General features: G+C 34.7%; 1 protein-coding gene across 9 annotated transcripts in view; it reads right to left on the reverse strand.

The window, feature by feature from the left end:
- The window catches only part of LOC104146873 (importin-11), a 99,530-nt gene that overhangs the window by 65,683 nt on the left and 16,204 nt on the right, over positions 1-17,643 (reverse strand). For all 9 annotated transcript variants that reach the window (XM_068928948.1, XM_068928953.1, XM_068928950.1 and 6 more), the window contains 10 exons: positions 16,248-16,320; positions 12,288-12,491; positions 11,319-11,451; positions 10,285-10,343; positions 5,940-5,988; positions 5,044-5,114; positions 3,059-3,251; positions 1,661-1,813; positions 1,273-1,316; positions 300-390 (listed from right to left, as the gene is read on the reverse strand). In XM_068928948.1, the coding sequence (XP_068785049.1) occupies positions 300-390; positions 1,273-1,316; positions 1,661-1,813; positions 3,059-3,251; positions 5,044-5,114; positions 5,940-5,988; positions 10,285-10,343; positions 11,319-11,451; positions 12,288-12,491; positions 16,248-16,320 (1,070 nt within the window). The remainder of the gene's footprint in view (positions 1-299; positions 391-1,272; positions 1,317-1,660; positions 1,814-3,058; positions 3,252-5,043; positions 5,115-5,939; positions 5,989-10,284; positions 10,344-11,318; positions 11,452-12,287; positions 12,492-16,247; positions 16,321-17,643) is intronic.

Consider the following 17,643-nt stretch of genomic DNA (forward strand, 5'->3'; position numbering starts at 1 on the left):
CAACAGTTGTCAATAAAGCCTGAAAACCTCACAAAAGTAGAGTTGCTGCTCCAATCTTTCTCAGTCATCTAAAATTAAATAAAAATAATTAAGATGAAAAGGAAAGAATCCATAGGATTTCCTTTTCCTATATACAATTGCATTTTCATTATGATAGATTTAGACATGCTAATACATTATTTCAAAGATACAGAGTGAATATACTATATAATATTGCATTTCACAAAATTGTTTAACATCTGACACAAGGAAACAAAGAATTCTACATTTTACTGCTTCTTTATTTTTAAACAACTTACCTTGTAGACTGTGAACCATTTCTAAAAGCACAGGGGTAAGAGTCTGATTATATTCGTGGAAAATATCAATAAAAAGAACTTCCGTGCATGGCTGGAAAAAGAAAATCTGCTATAGAGTCTATCAAAATAAAGGCAAGTAAGGCACAGCATAGCATGTAATACAATATTAATAGTAATTTTGCTACAGTATTTGAAATACCATTTCTTATCACATGGCATGTTCAAGTTTAGCAAGACTTTAATCACTGTGTCTACATGAGCAAGTTTTGTGGTGCAACAAGAGCGGATCCGTGCAGTGAAACAACTTTTATGGAGAATCCAGAGACCACACCCTACATTTTCAGAGTTTTCTTTTGGATTAGCTCTAGTTCATCATCTGGACTGAATGCCCTTTTGCACTTGGAATACATTAGATATACATCATCTTTCTTAGTTTCATTCTGAAAGTAACCCAGCTAATACGCTCTGAGATCACTCCGCAAAGCAAATCACAGCAGGGACAATCGGGAGATTCATTTCAAAAGCACACTTTTGATGTGAACTAAAATGGTAATATAGATGCATCTGATATGACTCAGATGAGAGAGAGAGATCAATTGAGATGATCAATTAAGAAAGTTTTAGTAAGAACATAAATATGAAACTCTGTTGCTCGTCTAGTTCTATCCATCAGTTTAAAGAAGAAATAACTTGTACAGGGCTTAATAAACACCACACATGGCATACAATATAATCCCCAAAGCAAACTCCTTTCCCCCTCTCAGAAGCACAGTTTCCAGTGTATTTCAGAATGCTTCTACATTAATACATGGACAAAGTTCACTTGCATTATTACCGATGAAGTTTCTTTAACTCAGCTAAAGATTTTTCTGAAAAATATGAGCTTGCTTTTCTACCAAGTATCATTGCTGTTGGACTATCAAAAATGCATCCATAAATGTTTAATGGTTTCATTTCAAATTGAAATACTTACTCTGAGACTGTATTTCCAAGAATCTCCTCCTGTCTCTTCTACAGCTATTAATTCACAAAAGGGGGGTGGGGAAGGGAAGGGGAGGAGGAGAGAGAGGGAAAGAGAGGGAGGGGGGGAAAGAGAGAGGGAGGGGGGGAGAGATAAAGTAAGTATTATTTCAACTATGATGTAAACAAAGTTATTTAGTATTTACATCTGTGAACATCATGGACTACTGAAAAATTTCAGGCTCTGAAAACAATCTCCAGAGGGAATATTTGTCTGTACAACAAGAATGCAGAGAATTAAACAGCCAATATTGCATTACATCATTTGCAGAGGTAACGTGGAAATGAAACTTTTATACCAGCATCTATACCAGTGCAACGACCTATACAACGTTTCTTACTGAAGCCTTCTGGGTCCTCTTCCCACATTGTCAATTCTTCCTCTGTTAGCAGGAAATAGTGAGTGACTAATCTCCTGCATATTTCCATTAGTGTTGGATATGTGAAAAATGCTGTCTTTATCTTATGTGCTTCAAGAGTTTCAGGACTGCTATCTGAAATAAAACGTGCAATATTAAAGTTACAATTAAATGGCTAATTAATCAAATAGTTTAGTAAAACTATAAAGAAATCGATAAGTAAGAAATTCTTATCCCCAAAGAAATAATTATATTTTCTCAACAGATTTCCAGGTGTACTTATTTAGCAAGTTAAAGTCCTCAACTCATTTAATTCTAAGAGATTTCTCTTACAGCACAATTAGACTGATAGGTTGGACTGCTGGACTTAAGTAGAGTTAAAAAAAAAATCCACATAGCACTCAAAAAGATTCACTTACACCTATTCAGAGAGTATCAAAATATCATCTTAAACTAATTTAAGAGTTAATTTTCAACATTAAAGAAAGTAGCAATAAAAACAAATACCATATGCTACACAACTCACACAATCACTACATATCAGTTGCACATAAAGTAAAATAAATATTTTCAATCTTTGAATGAAGTCATCCAGTTCTCAAAAAGTTATTAAGTAGCGTTATTAATATACTATATCCTTCAAGTCTCAAGTGAAAGCTACATTTCAAAAGCTGAAACACAACTATGAACATATATAAGCTGCAATTTCTATTAATAATCAGTGGATTCTAGGGCATTCTAAGGTACTACAAATTGTGGAATAATGCTGAAATATGTCAATATTTTAAAGAATTTTACATGTTGAATTTGTGTAATCTTTATGATACACATACCTTTATATTTATGAAACTCATTTTCTTTTAGTTTAGAAAGAATGCTAATTGCCATCTAGTCAATGGCAAAAGTCAAACTAACGTGAAAGTTGAACTTTTTTTTCACCAAAAAATTAAACTCTGAAGAAAGCAATTTTAACTATCTGTACATACAGATGGGTACATAGAGCTGAAATCTTGTGAAATACAGTCCTATAGAAACAGAATATAAACTTGCTATACATTCAACTGCATGCTTCAAGTTTTCTGCATTTGTTTTTTACAGCACTGTTATCACTTAACCAAAATATGTTCACTGAAAACTAAAATGATCAGAGAGAAGATGTTTGATCACAAACTCCTCATGGATTTAAAATGACTTGGGCAAGTCATTGTTTATATTAATACTTTCACCAAAATAACCATTAGGAATAGAGACAGAAGCATACGTTACTAACGAAGTATTAAATGTTTCAAAACAATGTCTTAAAGGAGTTTAAGTGTTGGTAACAACTAGCAAGATGTTTCTCAAGAACTGAAAAATGTTTTTAGTAAATAGCAGCAGTACCTTCAATATTTTTGGATGGCTTGTAAGCATAATTTTTTACAATCATCTTAATGAGATTCATGCACTGTACAATAAATCGCTCAAATACAACTCCTTCACCAGCCTCTGTGAAAACATAGCTTACAGCAAACTCCAATGACCTCTGAATCAAAGCGGTAAACGAAAAAGGATGTTGATCCAGGAAGTCCAAAAGCTAAAAATTAAGGAAGTAGAAGAGGAAAGAGAGAGAAATCAAATGACTTTTTGTGCAAGTCTTACCTTTGAAATGCTTTCACAAACTAGTTATAAAAAGCAAGTGCCTATTTATATAAAATTATAGAAAAGTAAGAAAACTGAACATAAGAAATCAGGAAAGGATCAGTACCAATGCTTACTGAAACATGAGCTTCTCAATGAAATTCCTGATTCATAATCAAAATTACTTCTTGCTACAAGTTTAAGGAACAAAATCCGTTTTCAACCAGACAGGCTTGCTTGCAATGTAGTGTAAAAATAAATAAATAAATAAATAAAAAAATATATATATAAAATATCAATTATATTAACAACTCTTAAAATTTTAGCAGATACTTATATATAGATTCATTTTAAACAAGTTCTGTCGTTCATCTTGATAAAAACAAATCCTAACCTCAGAACAGATGCCTCTAAGAAGAGGCAACCCACTGCATTTTCACCAAACTGGCGATCTTTTGTTGTGTTCATAGCTTCCAAACACCCTACATTGCATCACCAAAAAAAAAAAAAAGACTCCAATTCATGCAGGAACTAACTGAAAATTCTGAAACAGATCACTACAATTATTATTTGCTACCCACTCCCTAAAGATAACAGATTCTAGTCTAATACTTTCATCAAGACACACATGCAATTTAAGAAAGATCCCTGGTTAAAAAAAAAAAGAAAAAGAATAACTCATCTCTATTACAATTATTCCAAGTTTAAAAAGAAAGGGTGTGAGGGAAAGGATTTTTGATCCTTTTTTCTCCCTCCTCAAGCAGTTGCCTCTTCAGCTTAGCTTTTCTATTCAGTGGTCTAGAGTGGCCTGGCCTGGTCGATTCCTTCTATCTCCTCTACTATTGCAAAAATGCCACCAAATATAAATTCTTGCATCTTAATTTCCACAGATGCTAGATATCTACAAAATGCATTCTCTCTTCAGGTCTATAAAAAAATGAAAAGACAGTGTACATCTCATTCTGCCTGCAAGTTCAAAATAAGTAGTTCTGTGATAAAGACTAAGAATATTGGGTCTGAGCACCTTCGGGTCAATTTCAGTGAGGGCTGCAGGTCCTTCCCACTTCTGAGAACAACACTGAATATTTCAGTAAGACTGATTGCCCCAAGATAGAATCTGTAAACAATGGGAATGCTATAGAATTTATACCTATGAAAGACAGAACAAATGACATTGCAATTATTGCTTATGCCAAGTTAGCTAGAAACTCAGAATGTATTATAATATAAAAGACAGAGTGTAAGAGTGAGAAAGTTTTCTGTTAACTTTCTTTCAATAAACTAACATTGGCCAGTTACTCCACAGGGCCAAAGAAATACAACCTAACTGCTTACAAATAACAATCCAACTGCTTGTGAGAGGCAGGACAGAAAGTTTATTATCTTTTACCCATCGATGCTATTCCCTATTACAATACTTAATTTTCAACAAAACATTCAGAATTGTTTTTCTGAACAAAATCCTAGTTATAATTTACCTATGGGATACACTTAATTTTGTTTGAGGTAAGGAAACTTATTCTTCACTCCTGCAATTTACGTTAGCATGACCAGACAGATACCCTTTCCTTCAAACAGAACGTAAGTTTTCACAAGGATATTTTACAGAAATGAAATTCTAAGTTGCAGTACCTCCCATTTCTTTGAAACATCTGAAACTTATTGTTTTTAAGGAACATATATATTTGGATGGGGTTTGCTCTTCCATACTGAAGAATGTTCAGTATCTGAACGGACAATTTACTTACCACTTTAGTGAACAGAATTATAGTCTTTTCTAGACGATCTCTACATACGTTTTCTCCTCCTACACGTCTACCTGGTAAAATAAGATATTTAACAACAAGTATTATTTTCCAAATTTTCCTTTTCTTTCTGTATAGCTACATTTGAAAAAAATCAACACTGAAGAACATCATGCTCTATCTGTAGTTCAAGGGATATGGCAGCCAAAAAAAGTAGGAAAAAATTCTATGGCAGAATAAATGCAAAGTCCAATATTCAAGGTAATGAATACTGGAACAAATCCTTTAACTGCAATGAAATTCATTGTAACTGATCAGAATAAAACAATCAGGACATCATTACAGATAGCTCAGTGAAAAAAGTCAAACATTGCAAACAAATGCCGGAGTAGGCAAGGAAAGAAATAAAAGCTTTAAAAAAAATGAAAATAACCTTATAGGAAACCTACATCACGCCCTCAGTAAATGATACTGTGCGCTCTTCTACTAACCTCATGTTTAAAATACACAACAAAAATGGAATGAATTCAATGATTAGTGATAAAAAATGATTACAGACACTGGAAAACACTCTGAATAAGGTTACAAAGAGAAGATAGAGCTTTTGCATACAACAGAGAAAAACATAAGCATCATGAGGCAGACATACAGCAAAAAGGACGTTACAACAAAAGGAAATTCTACTCTAGTTTAGGTAGTGGTGCCTGTTTTTGCCAAACAGCTTAGTGATTAGAAAAGCAGTCCAGAAATGCCAGGTGTCAGCTAGCATTTAAAGTAATAACTCTATGCTCAAAAAAAAAAACCAAAAAAAACCCTAGCATCAAAATGAAAGCATTATGCTTTCATCCAACTTTTAGTATTTAACAAACAAACATAAGGAAAGAGATTCAGGTACTCACTACACTCCAGAAACTGTTTTAGCCGTTCAAACACTGCATGTAGAAAGCCCTGAAAAATATGAAAACAAAAATATACATATTTAAAGATGAAACTCCTTTTGTACTGTATTGAGAAATTTCAGTTTGTCTGATCTAAGACATGTCACTAGCTCAGATTCATGTAATTACTATTTAACCAATTGATTCTCTTAGACAAGTAATTTTCTCATGAAATAAATTATTAGCTAGTAGACTGCATAGATGTTCCAACCTGATCTCGTTACTACAACACAAACAATGTAGCATCTCTAATAGAAAGAGGTGTATGTAAAAAAAGAGGTGCATGTAAGTACTAACATAGTTTACAGTCTCCTTACCCACCTCCTTCCTCCTGAACTCACAGAATACAATCTAGCAGGTCTACCTGTTCTCAAGTTATTAATTTAGGATGTAGCCATGAGGTACTCAATTCTTCCAGCAAAACAGGCAGTGCATGTGAGTAAGAGGGTGAGCTTTTTCTTTTTTGTTAAAATAGGCTGCATACCCTAGGCTTTTGTCTCATAATCAGACATGAATCCCATAGACAAACATGCCGTTACATTCATCGTTAGAAGGAAAGCATCCTCTTCAAACGATGGCAGAAAGTATACATAAGATATCTTCCAGTAGGGAACAAGGGTGTCACTGTCACTTGAATGGACACAAAAGTGACCGTGAGGCAGGTAATCCAAGGAACATTGCTGTCCTTTTTGATTAAAAAAATTAAGCATCATGTCTTTGAAGGCCAACACAAAAAGATTTAGAGAAAAGATCTAATGTTTTAAGGGAAGAAAGCACACTTCTCCCCAACAATGGCATACCATCCCCACAGAAACATCAAGTCTTACAGTATACTGTACCTATTCTTAATTAATGATGTTACTTTATATCTAATAAACAATATTGCTTTCATTTAGAAAAATATGAACTCTTACGCCACCTGTTACAATTCACAAACCCAGTAAGGCTATAAAAAGGAATAAATATTATGGTTTTGGTTTTTACTATTTAGATTTTCACCTACATATTGACATTTACAGAAATTCTTCTGTGATTTAGTTCTAGAGTTATACTAGGCATCTAGCTGAAACTCCACAAAAACATCACAAAGAAAACAGTGGATACATCTTGACCGACTGGATACATCCACAGAAGTGGATACAGCTAGGAATGATCAAAGAAAAGAAAAAAAAACAAGAATAGGATAAGCTAATTTTCTTGGAAGCTCAGAAAATTTCAAGGCTTGCCCAGAAATTAACGTCAGAATCTTCCTCAGTGTTATGAACCAGTATCAGCTCCTTCTGGTACTTCCAGCCTCTCGGCAGGATGCAACACTAAGCTCTCATACAGTATCAATACAATAATACAACACTAAGCTGCGTATTCTTCCGACCATTTCTGCTACAGGGAGTGGCAGATTTGGTGCATAAGAAAAACATGAAAACATAAAGGAAGTTTCATTACCTCATGGATCTAAATAAAGGAAAACGCAGAACAGTTTTAAACCTAAAGCAGTGAAAAGTCTAGACAGAGTAAATCATTACCAGTTCCATATATTAAAAAAATTAGTTTCCATCTCATCACACTATACATCTTTCTTGCACAAGTACCATCTTTACTTTGCATAGCTAACATAAGATTTTGATTTGAGCAAAACTAAAAGAATGCATGCTAAGTGTAAAATATGTATTGTTAATTTATGAAGCCAGCCTCAGTTCAAATGATATGCTCAAAGGTATTGAATTATAAAAAGTATAACATTAGTTTTCAATTTTGTGACAGTGTGAAGATGCTAAAAATCAAAGACAAAAGAATAGAAATTTTCTTTATTATTAAACTCAATCAGCACAGTTTAAATTACAAGATAAATTATACCTTGTTAAAGATTTAATTGTGTTGTAACACATTTTCCACATCTACACAGTGCTCTACTGGCAGACACAGCAAAATGGTAAGTTTTGCAAAGATTTAGTGTGTTTCTAAGTGCTGTTATTTAAATAAATTGGGGATGCAAACACAAAAAATGCCCCTGGAGCTCTCAAGTCCGATCAACAACGGAGTTGACAAAATTATTCTTTAATTCCTCTAGAGTAATAGGGCTTTACTAATGCAACACTAGAAATGGAAGCACTGAACACTACAAAAGAAAAAGATCCAATTCTGAGGCCACATCAACTGGGGACTACAAAGCTCCTGAAAGCCTTTTTTAAAAGAAAACAGCAAGTTGTTTACCAAATCCTGATGTTTTTTACTCAAAGCTGTATCTTTACACTCTACAGTGTTATGTTGATGTCGAAACATTCTCTCAGTTGTCAACATAAATTGCATTTGTGAGCAACTGGCCTCCTCTTTTAAGTCTTTCTTTTGTTATTTGTTAACCGTGATATATTCTTTTTCATCTTTAGGAACCAAAAAAACCCAGTAGCACCCCAGTAAAATTTCTCTTTTTTCAAAGAAAAGCAGAATTCTGCAATTATTTTTTCTCCATATATAAAGACTTTTCTCAAATTTAGAAATTAAGACTAACTTAGAAATTCTAGAATTTATTGTAGACAACAAACCAAAGGCATCACAAAAGTTCTTCTCCAGGCTAATGGGAAGAGTGTTTGGAGAAGATCACCTCTGGGCTCTTTATTCTCCCAATGCCCTGAAATACCAACTACATCATTAGCAAAATTATTTAAGTAAAATAGATGCCAAGCACAAATTAAGATAAAAAACAAAACACCAAGCTGAATCCACAAAGAGGACTTCCACTTTGGACAAAGTCACTTGGTGAAAAGCAGTATTTGAAAGACAGGTCTAGCATTCACTGTTAACAGTTTGGGCTGAAACTTCTTATGTTAGGTGTCTGCACCAGGTCTAGCTATTTTAATTTTCTGAAAAACTTCAATCACATTGATTTTGAGAAAATTAGTTTTGCTCATAAGAGTGCAGATTTACTTGTGAGGCTGAGACACCCCTCCAGGGGTCACCTTCTCCCCAAAAGCAACACCTGCAACCAGGTGCACAGAATCCTCTTGCCCCACAAACATCACATCAGTGCTACATCCACTCCAGCACAAATCAGACTCCTGAGGTCTTTCTCTCAAGTGCACTAGATCTTCAGATGTTAAATAACTCAAAAGTCAGTCCATTCTGACCAGAAATAGGCTTTTTTGTCTTTCCTGGCATGTCAAAAGCTAGATTAAAAGAGAAAAAAGTAACATAAGGAGTCTTGATGAGACTAGAACTTCCCGAAGTACAAGGTGGCAGGATAGGGCATGGGGAAGAGGGTGTGGGGAAGAGGGTGTGAGGTAGGGGGTGAACCACAACTGGGAACCGTTGTAAAGGTCCCAGAATGACTGGAAAGAATACAGTAACTTTGTCCTTTGTGACAAGATCCTCTGCATTATCTCTTGTGTCTGGTGGAATAACTCTTTTAAGCTCAAGGTAGTTTAAAATTGCACAAAGCACTACCAGAAATGTAGATAATCATGTTATACTCGCCAACTTAGGCCAAGAAAATTTGCAGTGATGTTTCCAGACATGCAGTTTCATGGATCGCTTTCTGGATCACAGAACTGCTTTGTGCAATAAGCAAAGTCCACTAAGCGTTCATGTGAATTGCCTTGTCAGCTGCCATCAGGATTGTCTAAATTACAGGAAGGACAAATTTCAAATACGTCATCGTTTTGATTTCATGAACAGGGAACAAATAATCTCAAAGTATTTCGTTTCTACAAGAAAGCATCATCACTTTTTAGCTAATGGATATAAAACTGAAGAACAATACGTAAGAAAACAGAATAGCTAATGATACCTTGAACACCAAAAAGCCCACAGATCCTGCAAATTCAAATTTCCAGCCCCACTTGCTAGAAATACTCACTTTGACAGAATCATAGTTTTTTTGCCAGTGACTTCAAAATTTAACAGAACGGCTTAGACTTGGCTACTCAGAAGATGCTGAAGAACTTAACTTTCCTCTTAACAAGCCTAACATCTGGTACCTTCCCATTGTTTTCTTTCAGGTACATTCTTGCTGAATTTCTTTTCTAGATAGCAAAAGCCAAGAAAGCTAAAATATTGACATGCACACAAATGCATTAAAAACTAGAAGGGACGACTTTTTCTTTTAACAACATTGCACTATTGATATCACAGTGCCTAGGATCTGTCACAGCTGTAACTGAAACTAACTGCCCTTAGCTGACAGGGGGACAATTTGAAAGAGCGTTGCTTGATTTTGCTATACATAAAAGTATACCTTCCAACTACCTTTAAGCATCTAATATCACTCAAAATTATCACAAAAGACTTAGTGTAGCACTAAACCATCACTTACCATCACCTCTACACTCCGATGAGGTTCTACAAATCCATGGACTGTCAGTTTACGAAGGACTGGGGGGAAAAAAAAAGTTATTTGTGTAGATATTTTTCAGTGTTTGTTTCAACAGACTTCTAGATGCATGAATAGAGTATTAGTTGCTACGCATTTCTTCAAATTCTTCAAATAAAAATACACATAATTTTGTACCTGAGATGCTTCAACCACACTTAAAAATTAATCTAATCTTGCTGAAATTACCTGTACATTACATATGAAAAACAGTGAAGAGAACGCCAAGAATTTTTCAATCACGACAAAGGATTCTGCATAGACTGTAAGCAGCCACCCGTATGAAAGGCTCTGTTACAGAAAAAGGGCCAAGTATAGCAGTCAACAGGACAACAGTCCATAAGCCATCCTCTGAATTTTCTCAGGTTTATCACTGCCAGTAACCCAAAGCAGCCACATGATACAGCTTCTGAAACAATTCAAGAATGACATCTGCATTGCAAGCATCACACAAACATCTCCACCCTTAAATGCAAAGTAGAGTAAAGGCATGTATTCATCCCACCAGTAAGTATTTGAGCACCAGCCTCGATCTCAACTGGCTGCTAGCACTACTTCTTCACTGACTAGGAGGTGAACTTAAACCAACAAAACTGATAACTCAGCTTCCTCAGTTAAGCATCTGAAGTAAGGCATAGAGGTGCAGGCCTAAATTACAAAACACATGAAAAACCACCCTGCCATTCCCTCCACTCCCCCATCTCTGGACTTCTTACAGCAAGCATATCAGATTCCCTTCTGATAAGAGACGAACAGAGAAATTCATACAGAGGAACAACGGTACCTTCTTCCCCTCCGACATGAGCCATCCTGCTTTGGCCTCAAGGCAGAGATAAGAAGAAACTAAGATCATTGGCTGTCCCAACAGACATCACTTTGTTAGAGAGCGTTAAGATTCTTTCCCAAAGAAGTTGTGACCATTCATTGTGAAGAAACTTATTTCATCCCTTACATTTAACATCATTTTGCATTGTTACCTTTCAATGACAACAATGTTCTTTCTAGTGAATTTGTGGCTGCAGCTTCATCCCCTGTACAAACTTGCTGTAGGAATGTATCTGTGTGATGATTCCATAAGGAACATGCAAAGCTATAAATACCAGACGCAAGCTGCAAAAGGCAAAAAACAAACAAAAACTCACTCAATACATCTAATTTGCCAGATATGGCTACAGCACAAATTCCTAAATCTTAAAGGATGGTTTAGAGTTACATTATTTAATCCATCTTCTTGCATAACATGAGACACAGTGTTTCACTTGTTTCTCTGTTGTATTTAATGCTACTGATCCAAACATGTCTTCCAGAAAAATACCTCATCTTAATTTGAGAACATGAAGAGGGAATCATCTGTTTTCCCTTACCACTAGATTCTGTGACTCTACTGCTGTAAAAATAACAAACCCTTCTTATCTGATTTACAGCTCCAATCATAGGTCTATAATAGTGTGTTAAGGCTTCAAAAAAGTTTCAACTCTCGCACTCTGGTAAGGAAGCCTAAGAACCAATATTTTTTAAAGAACATACTGAATTAAGAATCAAAACCACTCTTAAAAATAATGGAAGTTTAATATCTTAAAGTTTCCTGTATGACATGATAACATAAGCACATATGTTATAATGCATATATTGCATTATTGTGCATAGCCAAAATGCCTGTAAGATGAAGCTCTGCTTCTAAACACCTATTATTAGAATTAGAATTATTAGAACAACACATAAGTTACATGCAAAATTAATACAGATCTCAAAAACATTTCACCTAGAAATTGACTACTTATTAAACCGTATGTACACCCAAAATAAAAGCATTTCTGTTTCAAAGGGAAACACTGAAGTCTACGTACTTCTCATTAATTCACAGACAGCAAACAATGGGCAGTGGGCAGGTATGCAAAACTAATTGTTTGCTTGTGCGCTACAATATTACATATTGCATTACTTACATCATAAAAGAGTTTCCTGTCTGCAGCAAGTCGTTTGGATGCCAAGGTTTTCGTAACATGATAGAAGGTAAGTAATGCTCTGTGTTGTCGAAGATCATCTTGGACTTTCACAGATTCCAGAAGAGTGGGAATAAGTTCTGGCCACTGCCTTGGGCAGTCCACCCTAGCAACTTTAGCAATCAGTACAGAGATCTGAGTTGCTATCTGAGAGAAACAAAACAACAACAACAAAAAAACAACAAAAAGAGGTTCCACAAAATCAAAGATCATTAAGAAACGTACACTGTAGAAATACAACTTCTGTTATTTGCAAACAGCTAAATAAAATCTGAATTAAATAAAAAAATCCAGTAAGGGTAGTTAGTTTTAGGGTGATTTTTTACTACTTTAAAGTTTGCTGAATACAAAGCAATTAACATAAAAGTTTGGAGAAAAAAATGTATTTCCTAAATTTAATGGCAATATTTTATTTAAATTTTTAATATAAAGCTGGCTATATTGCTTAAATTTTACATAAAGACCATTCAAGTCAATTGTTCCAGAAATCACATAAATGAAGAATCAAATATTTGCATATCACATCGTATTTAGTGAACTTTTTCAGCTTTTTCTATAAAAATATATAGAAAGCTGAATATATAACCCCCTTATTACTGCTAATCCTGGATATTGTTTTTAGCTTTTAGACAAAGACTTTTCTCCTATATTTGCATTACCATAAATCAAGTTAAGGTCTCAAGTTTAAAAGAACACTTCAGAGCACGCTGATTATTCACTTTCCTAGATCAGTGGTTGCTTAACAGCAACTATTACATACACGTTATATCACTGCCTTCCTTTTTTTTAAAATTAAAAATATACCTATGGTATACAAGGGAGGAGAAGAGAAAGAAAAAATTAAGGGGCTGGAAAGAAAAAAACAGTATATTCAAGCAATATGTTTGGGTGCTACTGTTTTCCAAAAATTGATCTTTTACCATTTTAATTGCAAATATGTTAAATTAAAAATATAAAAAATATTAACATGAACTATAGGTTTGTATTTCTCCAGCTGCACATCAGTCTCAGGACTTCTGAAACTGATTCACACAGAAGTTTAATAGGGTTTCTAGCTGGATTAGTTTTAATCCACAGCAGTTCCCCAACCCACCTTAAACTTCCATGAGTATCTATGATCAGAGGGTACAGAGTATGATGACAGTAAGAGTGAATGGTGGATGGGGGCAGGAAGAGGCAGAAACTTCTCTTTTTTAGCAGTGCTGGCTTATTTCAGATTAATGTTTTAAACAGTTAGAGCAAAACTGCCTGAAACATGAAAAAAGAGTCCTAAAACACGAAAAAATGGTCAAGTGCTAAATAGAAACACTACAGTTCCATCCTAGGGAAAAATATACCTTCTAATTCTATGAAGAGGAATCCAAGCAAGTTATAGGCAGGCATAAGAGGGAATAACCATGTACTCTTTTACTGCTTCTTTAACTGTGCTATCCGAAAGCTGATCATCACACAAAACTTCCTGCAATATTCATTCCTGCCCACTTGTACAGGAAGAAGAATTGCTTCTGAAGACAGAACAAGCCTTGCAAAGAAGAGTTGGGAGTCTTATTTATTTTTAAAATCAAGTGATGTGATTGACAGGAGGGTGCAAATAAGGTTTTTCAACTGTGATACAATAAACAACCCGTACAGAGAAGCTGACAGTACTCTTTTTTTTTTTTTTTTTTGAGGACCGGCTTTTTAAATTAAGGGGGTGGGGGAAAGTCTGCTGTCAGCTATTTCAAGGAGTATTTTGTTCCTCCATTCCCTCCATACCGCAAAAATCTTTCGAGGGCATAGGAATTAGGCTCCCACTATATTTTATGTTCTGGGGTTTTTTTCTGCCTCCTCTGGACACCAGCTCTAATCATCATATCACAACATTCTGTTTGATTCTCATGTTTGTCATTTGTTTGCTTTTTTAAAAATATATGCAAGGGTTATAATTTCTCTGCTTTTAATAATGCAGTATGCACAAAGCACAGGTACATAGTAATTGTGTTCTGGAGTATCTGCTGCTGGAAAAGAGCAGCCAATGAGCACTCATCAGGAATCCAGCACACTGAACTTCAGATCTATCAAGCAGTACGAGGGTCTAAATGAAAAGGAAAACATCAACATACCCATAACAGGGATTGGGCATAGGAAAGAAATAAAGAGAGAAAGACTGAAATATCTTTATTTCCCAATTCCCAGAAGCCAAAGAACCTTAACATCAAAGCACGTTAACTAACAGGTGCAGAAACTGCATGAAATACTGCATGAAATTTTGTGCCACTCATTTACAACGCATAAATCACACCACATACATACACAACTGAATATCAATAAAGTCTCTATAAACTCTTCCATAACACAACTATTGTTTGAGCAACGATTCAGGAATGGACCCGCTGGCATTAACAAACAAACAAATCCACCCCCCCCCCCACAACATAAACAGCTTAAAATACAATACCCTGAAAGCGTCACACAGATAAATAAATAAATCCATTATTCTAAAAAATGTCAGTTAAGACATTGATACTTTAGTCTTAAAATTGCTTAACTATTCAACAGAATTAGGATTTTAAGTACCAAATGTACCATACTGCCGTATCAACAGGTAATCTGAACTAAATATTAATAGAAGTAGCGAGAAATTTTTGGTTAAGAAGTTTGAATTAAGTTTCATCTACAATGCAGTAGGTTTTCAGAAATGCGAATAGCATGCAACTGCTTCAGAATCAAATATCTGATAAATTTTGTATTAGTTAGTCGAATAAGTGACATCTATTTTAAGGTCAAACATGATACACATCAAAGTGCTTAGTTGAAATAAAGAAACAAGTAATATTTGGTCATATTTTGGGTCAAATTTAAATTCTATCTACAATATAAATTTAAAGGTATTTTCTATGCCTACCTCCATTTAAAAATTTTCCATTTGAAATTAAAAACCTTACATTCTGTTCAAAATTATCACTGTACAAATGACTTCTACAAAGTATAATTTCTGTTATTTCACTATACTGCTCCAATCCTACAAATAGCAGTAATCCCAAAGACTCCTGAAACACTAGAACTGACCTATCTGCAGAATTAAAGTTTGTTTGCTATACCTTTACTTTTTAAGCTTTACCTCAGGCAATTCTTCTCTGTATTTTCTCCAAAGCTCTTTAAGACCTAGCTCGAAACAGCAGCAAAGAATTCTTTCCAGAAACTCACACTTAAATGAGCAAGATTAAGTCAGCAGCCATGAAAACTCATACGTCTAGCATGTGCATGTTTTGAGCTGCTAACATTAACACTACACTCAGTTTAACAATAAATCCTTATTTTACTCCAAACAAGCTTTTAAAACTAGTCACTTTTAAAACACAAGACATGACACTATCACGCTGAAGCCTGTTCACACCTATTCAATTTAATTAATGCTATGATTACATATGTGACAGCAATGCTGCTTAGGTGAGTTTATGCAGTATCATTCTCAGCGGTTCATTCCTGATATGCCACCACACTTTCTTGTATGGCTAAACTAGAAACCAGACCAGAGAACAGATATAGCTGGAAGGAAAAAAACAAACAACCAACAACAATCCACCCTCTGGGAGGGTGGTGGGCTGGACTTTTGAGCTGGATCCATTCCCTGAGTCAACACACCAATAGCTGCATAAACAGCAAGGGACAGCATAAACTGACACTGCAACAAAAACCAGACCAAAAAGACAAAATATGCTGAATTGTGGTCTAAGGAAAACAAAAAAATCAAAGACAAGATCTCACTTCAAGGTAAAGAACTGTCTGAAAGGCAGCATGTAAATTGGAAGTTGTCAACTGTGCCATTAGCAAACACTTCGTGAAGACAGAAACCGAATTATATACCAATTGTATACCAGAAACATTTGTAAGGAGAACAATAATTAATCATTCGTCACTAACCTGATTCACTGGCTCATTAAAGTTAGTAATAAGTCCAGCACGCAAGGTAGATTTTTCCTCTTCAGAAAGAGCACTGTTAAAACAGGATACATTTCTTAGAATAGCATTTCATTTTACATAAAACCCAACTATTAATTCATATTCAGCATTGTTTTGTCACTACTACTAGACACAAAAGTCAAAATGACAATTTCCATTTGTGCATCTGTATTTGACTAGATGAAGATTACTTTCGTGCCGTTTTCTTGGAATTAATGTATTCCAATTTGATAAACCATCAGGAGAACATCCTTTGTTTTTCCACCATCTCAGAGATGTTTGGAAAGAGAAGAAACAGTGAGATAAAGAAATATTTGAGAGCCTTTTGACATTAGAGTTTTATATTTCCCTTTTATGTGACCTTTGGAAGCACAAAAAGCAAGTACACACCGTAAAATACAAGGATCAATTATGAAAACATGGGAAAACTATACCAATTATAAATTCTGATTACTGTAAGGGAGTTTTACAGTTACTTAAATCATCAATTAAGGTTATTTGCATTAAACTATTTTACTTAACAATGCAGCGATTTAGAAGTATAAATGCAATCATCAAACTTCAAACATAGTCTAGTAGCTGCAAATTAAGAAGATTAAACACATCAGCACAACCACTTGCTGATCTCAGTTGCCAATCTAAGACACTAACCTACTACTTTTATACAGGGAGGTTTAAAAGGATGACTTAAGCTCCTTAAAAATCACAGGTTCTACACTAATCTAGGTTAAGTATTAAAGGTTCAAATCAAAATAATAGAAAATAAAACTAGGATTTACCCTAAGGTCAAACATTTGCAGCAATGTTTCTAGTTCCCCCCCACCCCGCGTATAATACAAATCCTCCCGATTTGCCAGATCACAGACCTCTCAAGTATAAAGCATGTGTTGGGGAGGGAGAGGGGATTTATTTTTTCATAAGTGACTTTGAACTGCCAGCCTAAGTTTCTTTTTCAGAGGTAGTTTATAGCATGCAAGAAACAAAGTTGACTGACTTTTTTTTAAACCAAGAATTAGTTTCAAAGTATTTTTACATGAAATTACGCAAAATATTTTTGGCATAACTTAATGTCTACAAAAGTTTCTTCAATAATAAAAGTTTTTGTTTGGAAAACTATTTTCCTTATTAATCTGAAGACAGTAGACGACATTAAAAAAAGCAGGCACCACAGAACGTTATTTTCTTAGAAATAAATAAATGCAGTATGTATTTTCCAGACATACAGGCACACTGAGTGATTTCTAAAATTTGCAAGCTGTTGTTACAATTAAGAAATCTAGAACTTCAATTAAATTTAGCTTGTGCTACTTGTTCAGGGATAACAGAAAGCACCAAAAAAATGTTTTGTTTAAAAAAA

The sequence above is a fragment of the Struthio camelus genome, chromosome Z (assembly GCF_040807025.1).
Source record: "Struthio camelus isolate bStrCam1 chromosome Z, bStrCam1.hap1, whole genome shotgun sequence".
NCBI lineage: Eukaryota > Metazoa > Chordata > Aves > Struthioniformes > Struthionidae > Struthio > Struthio camelus.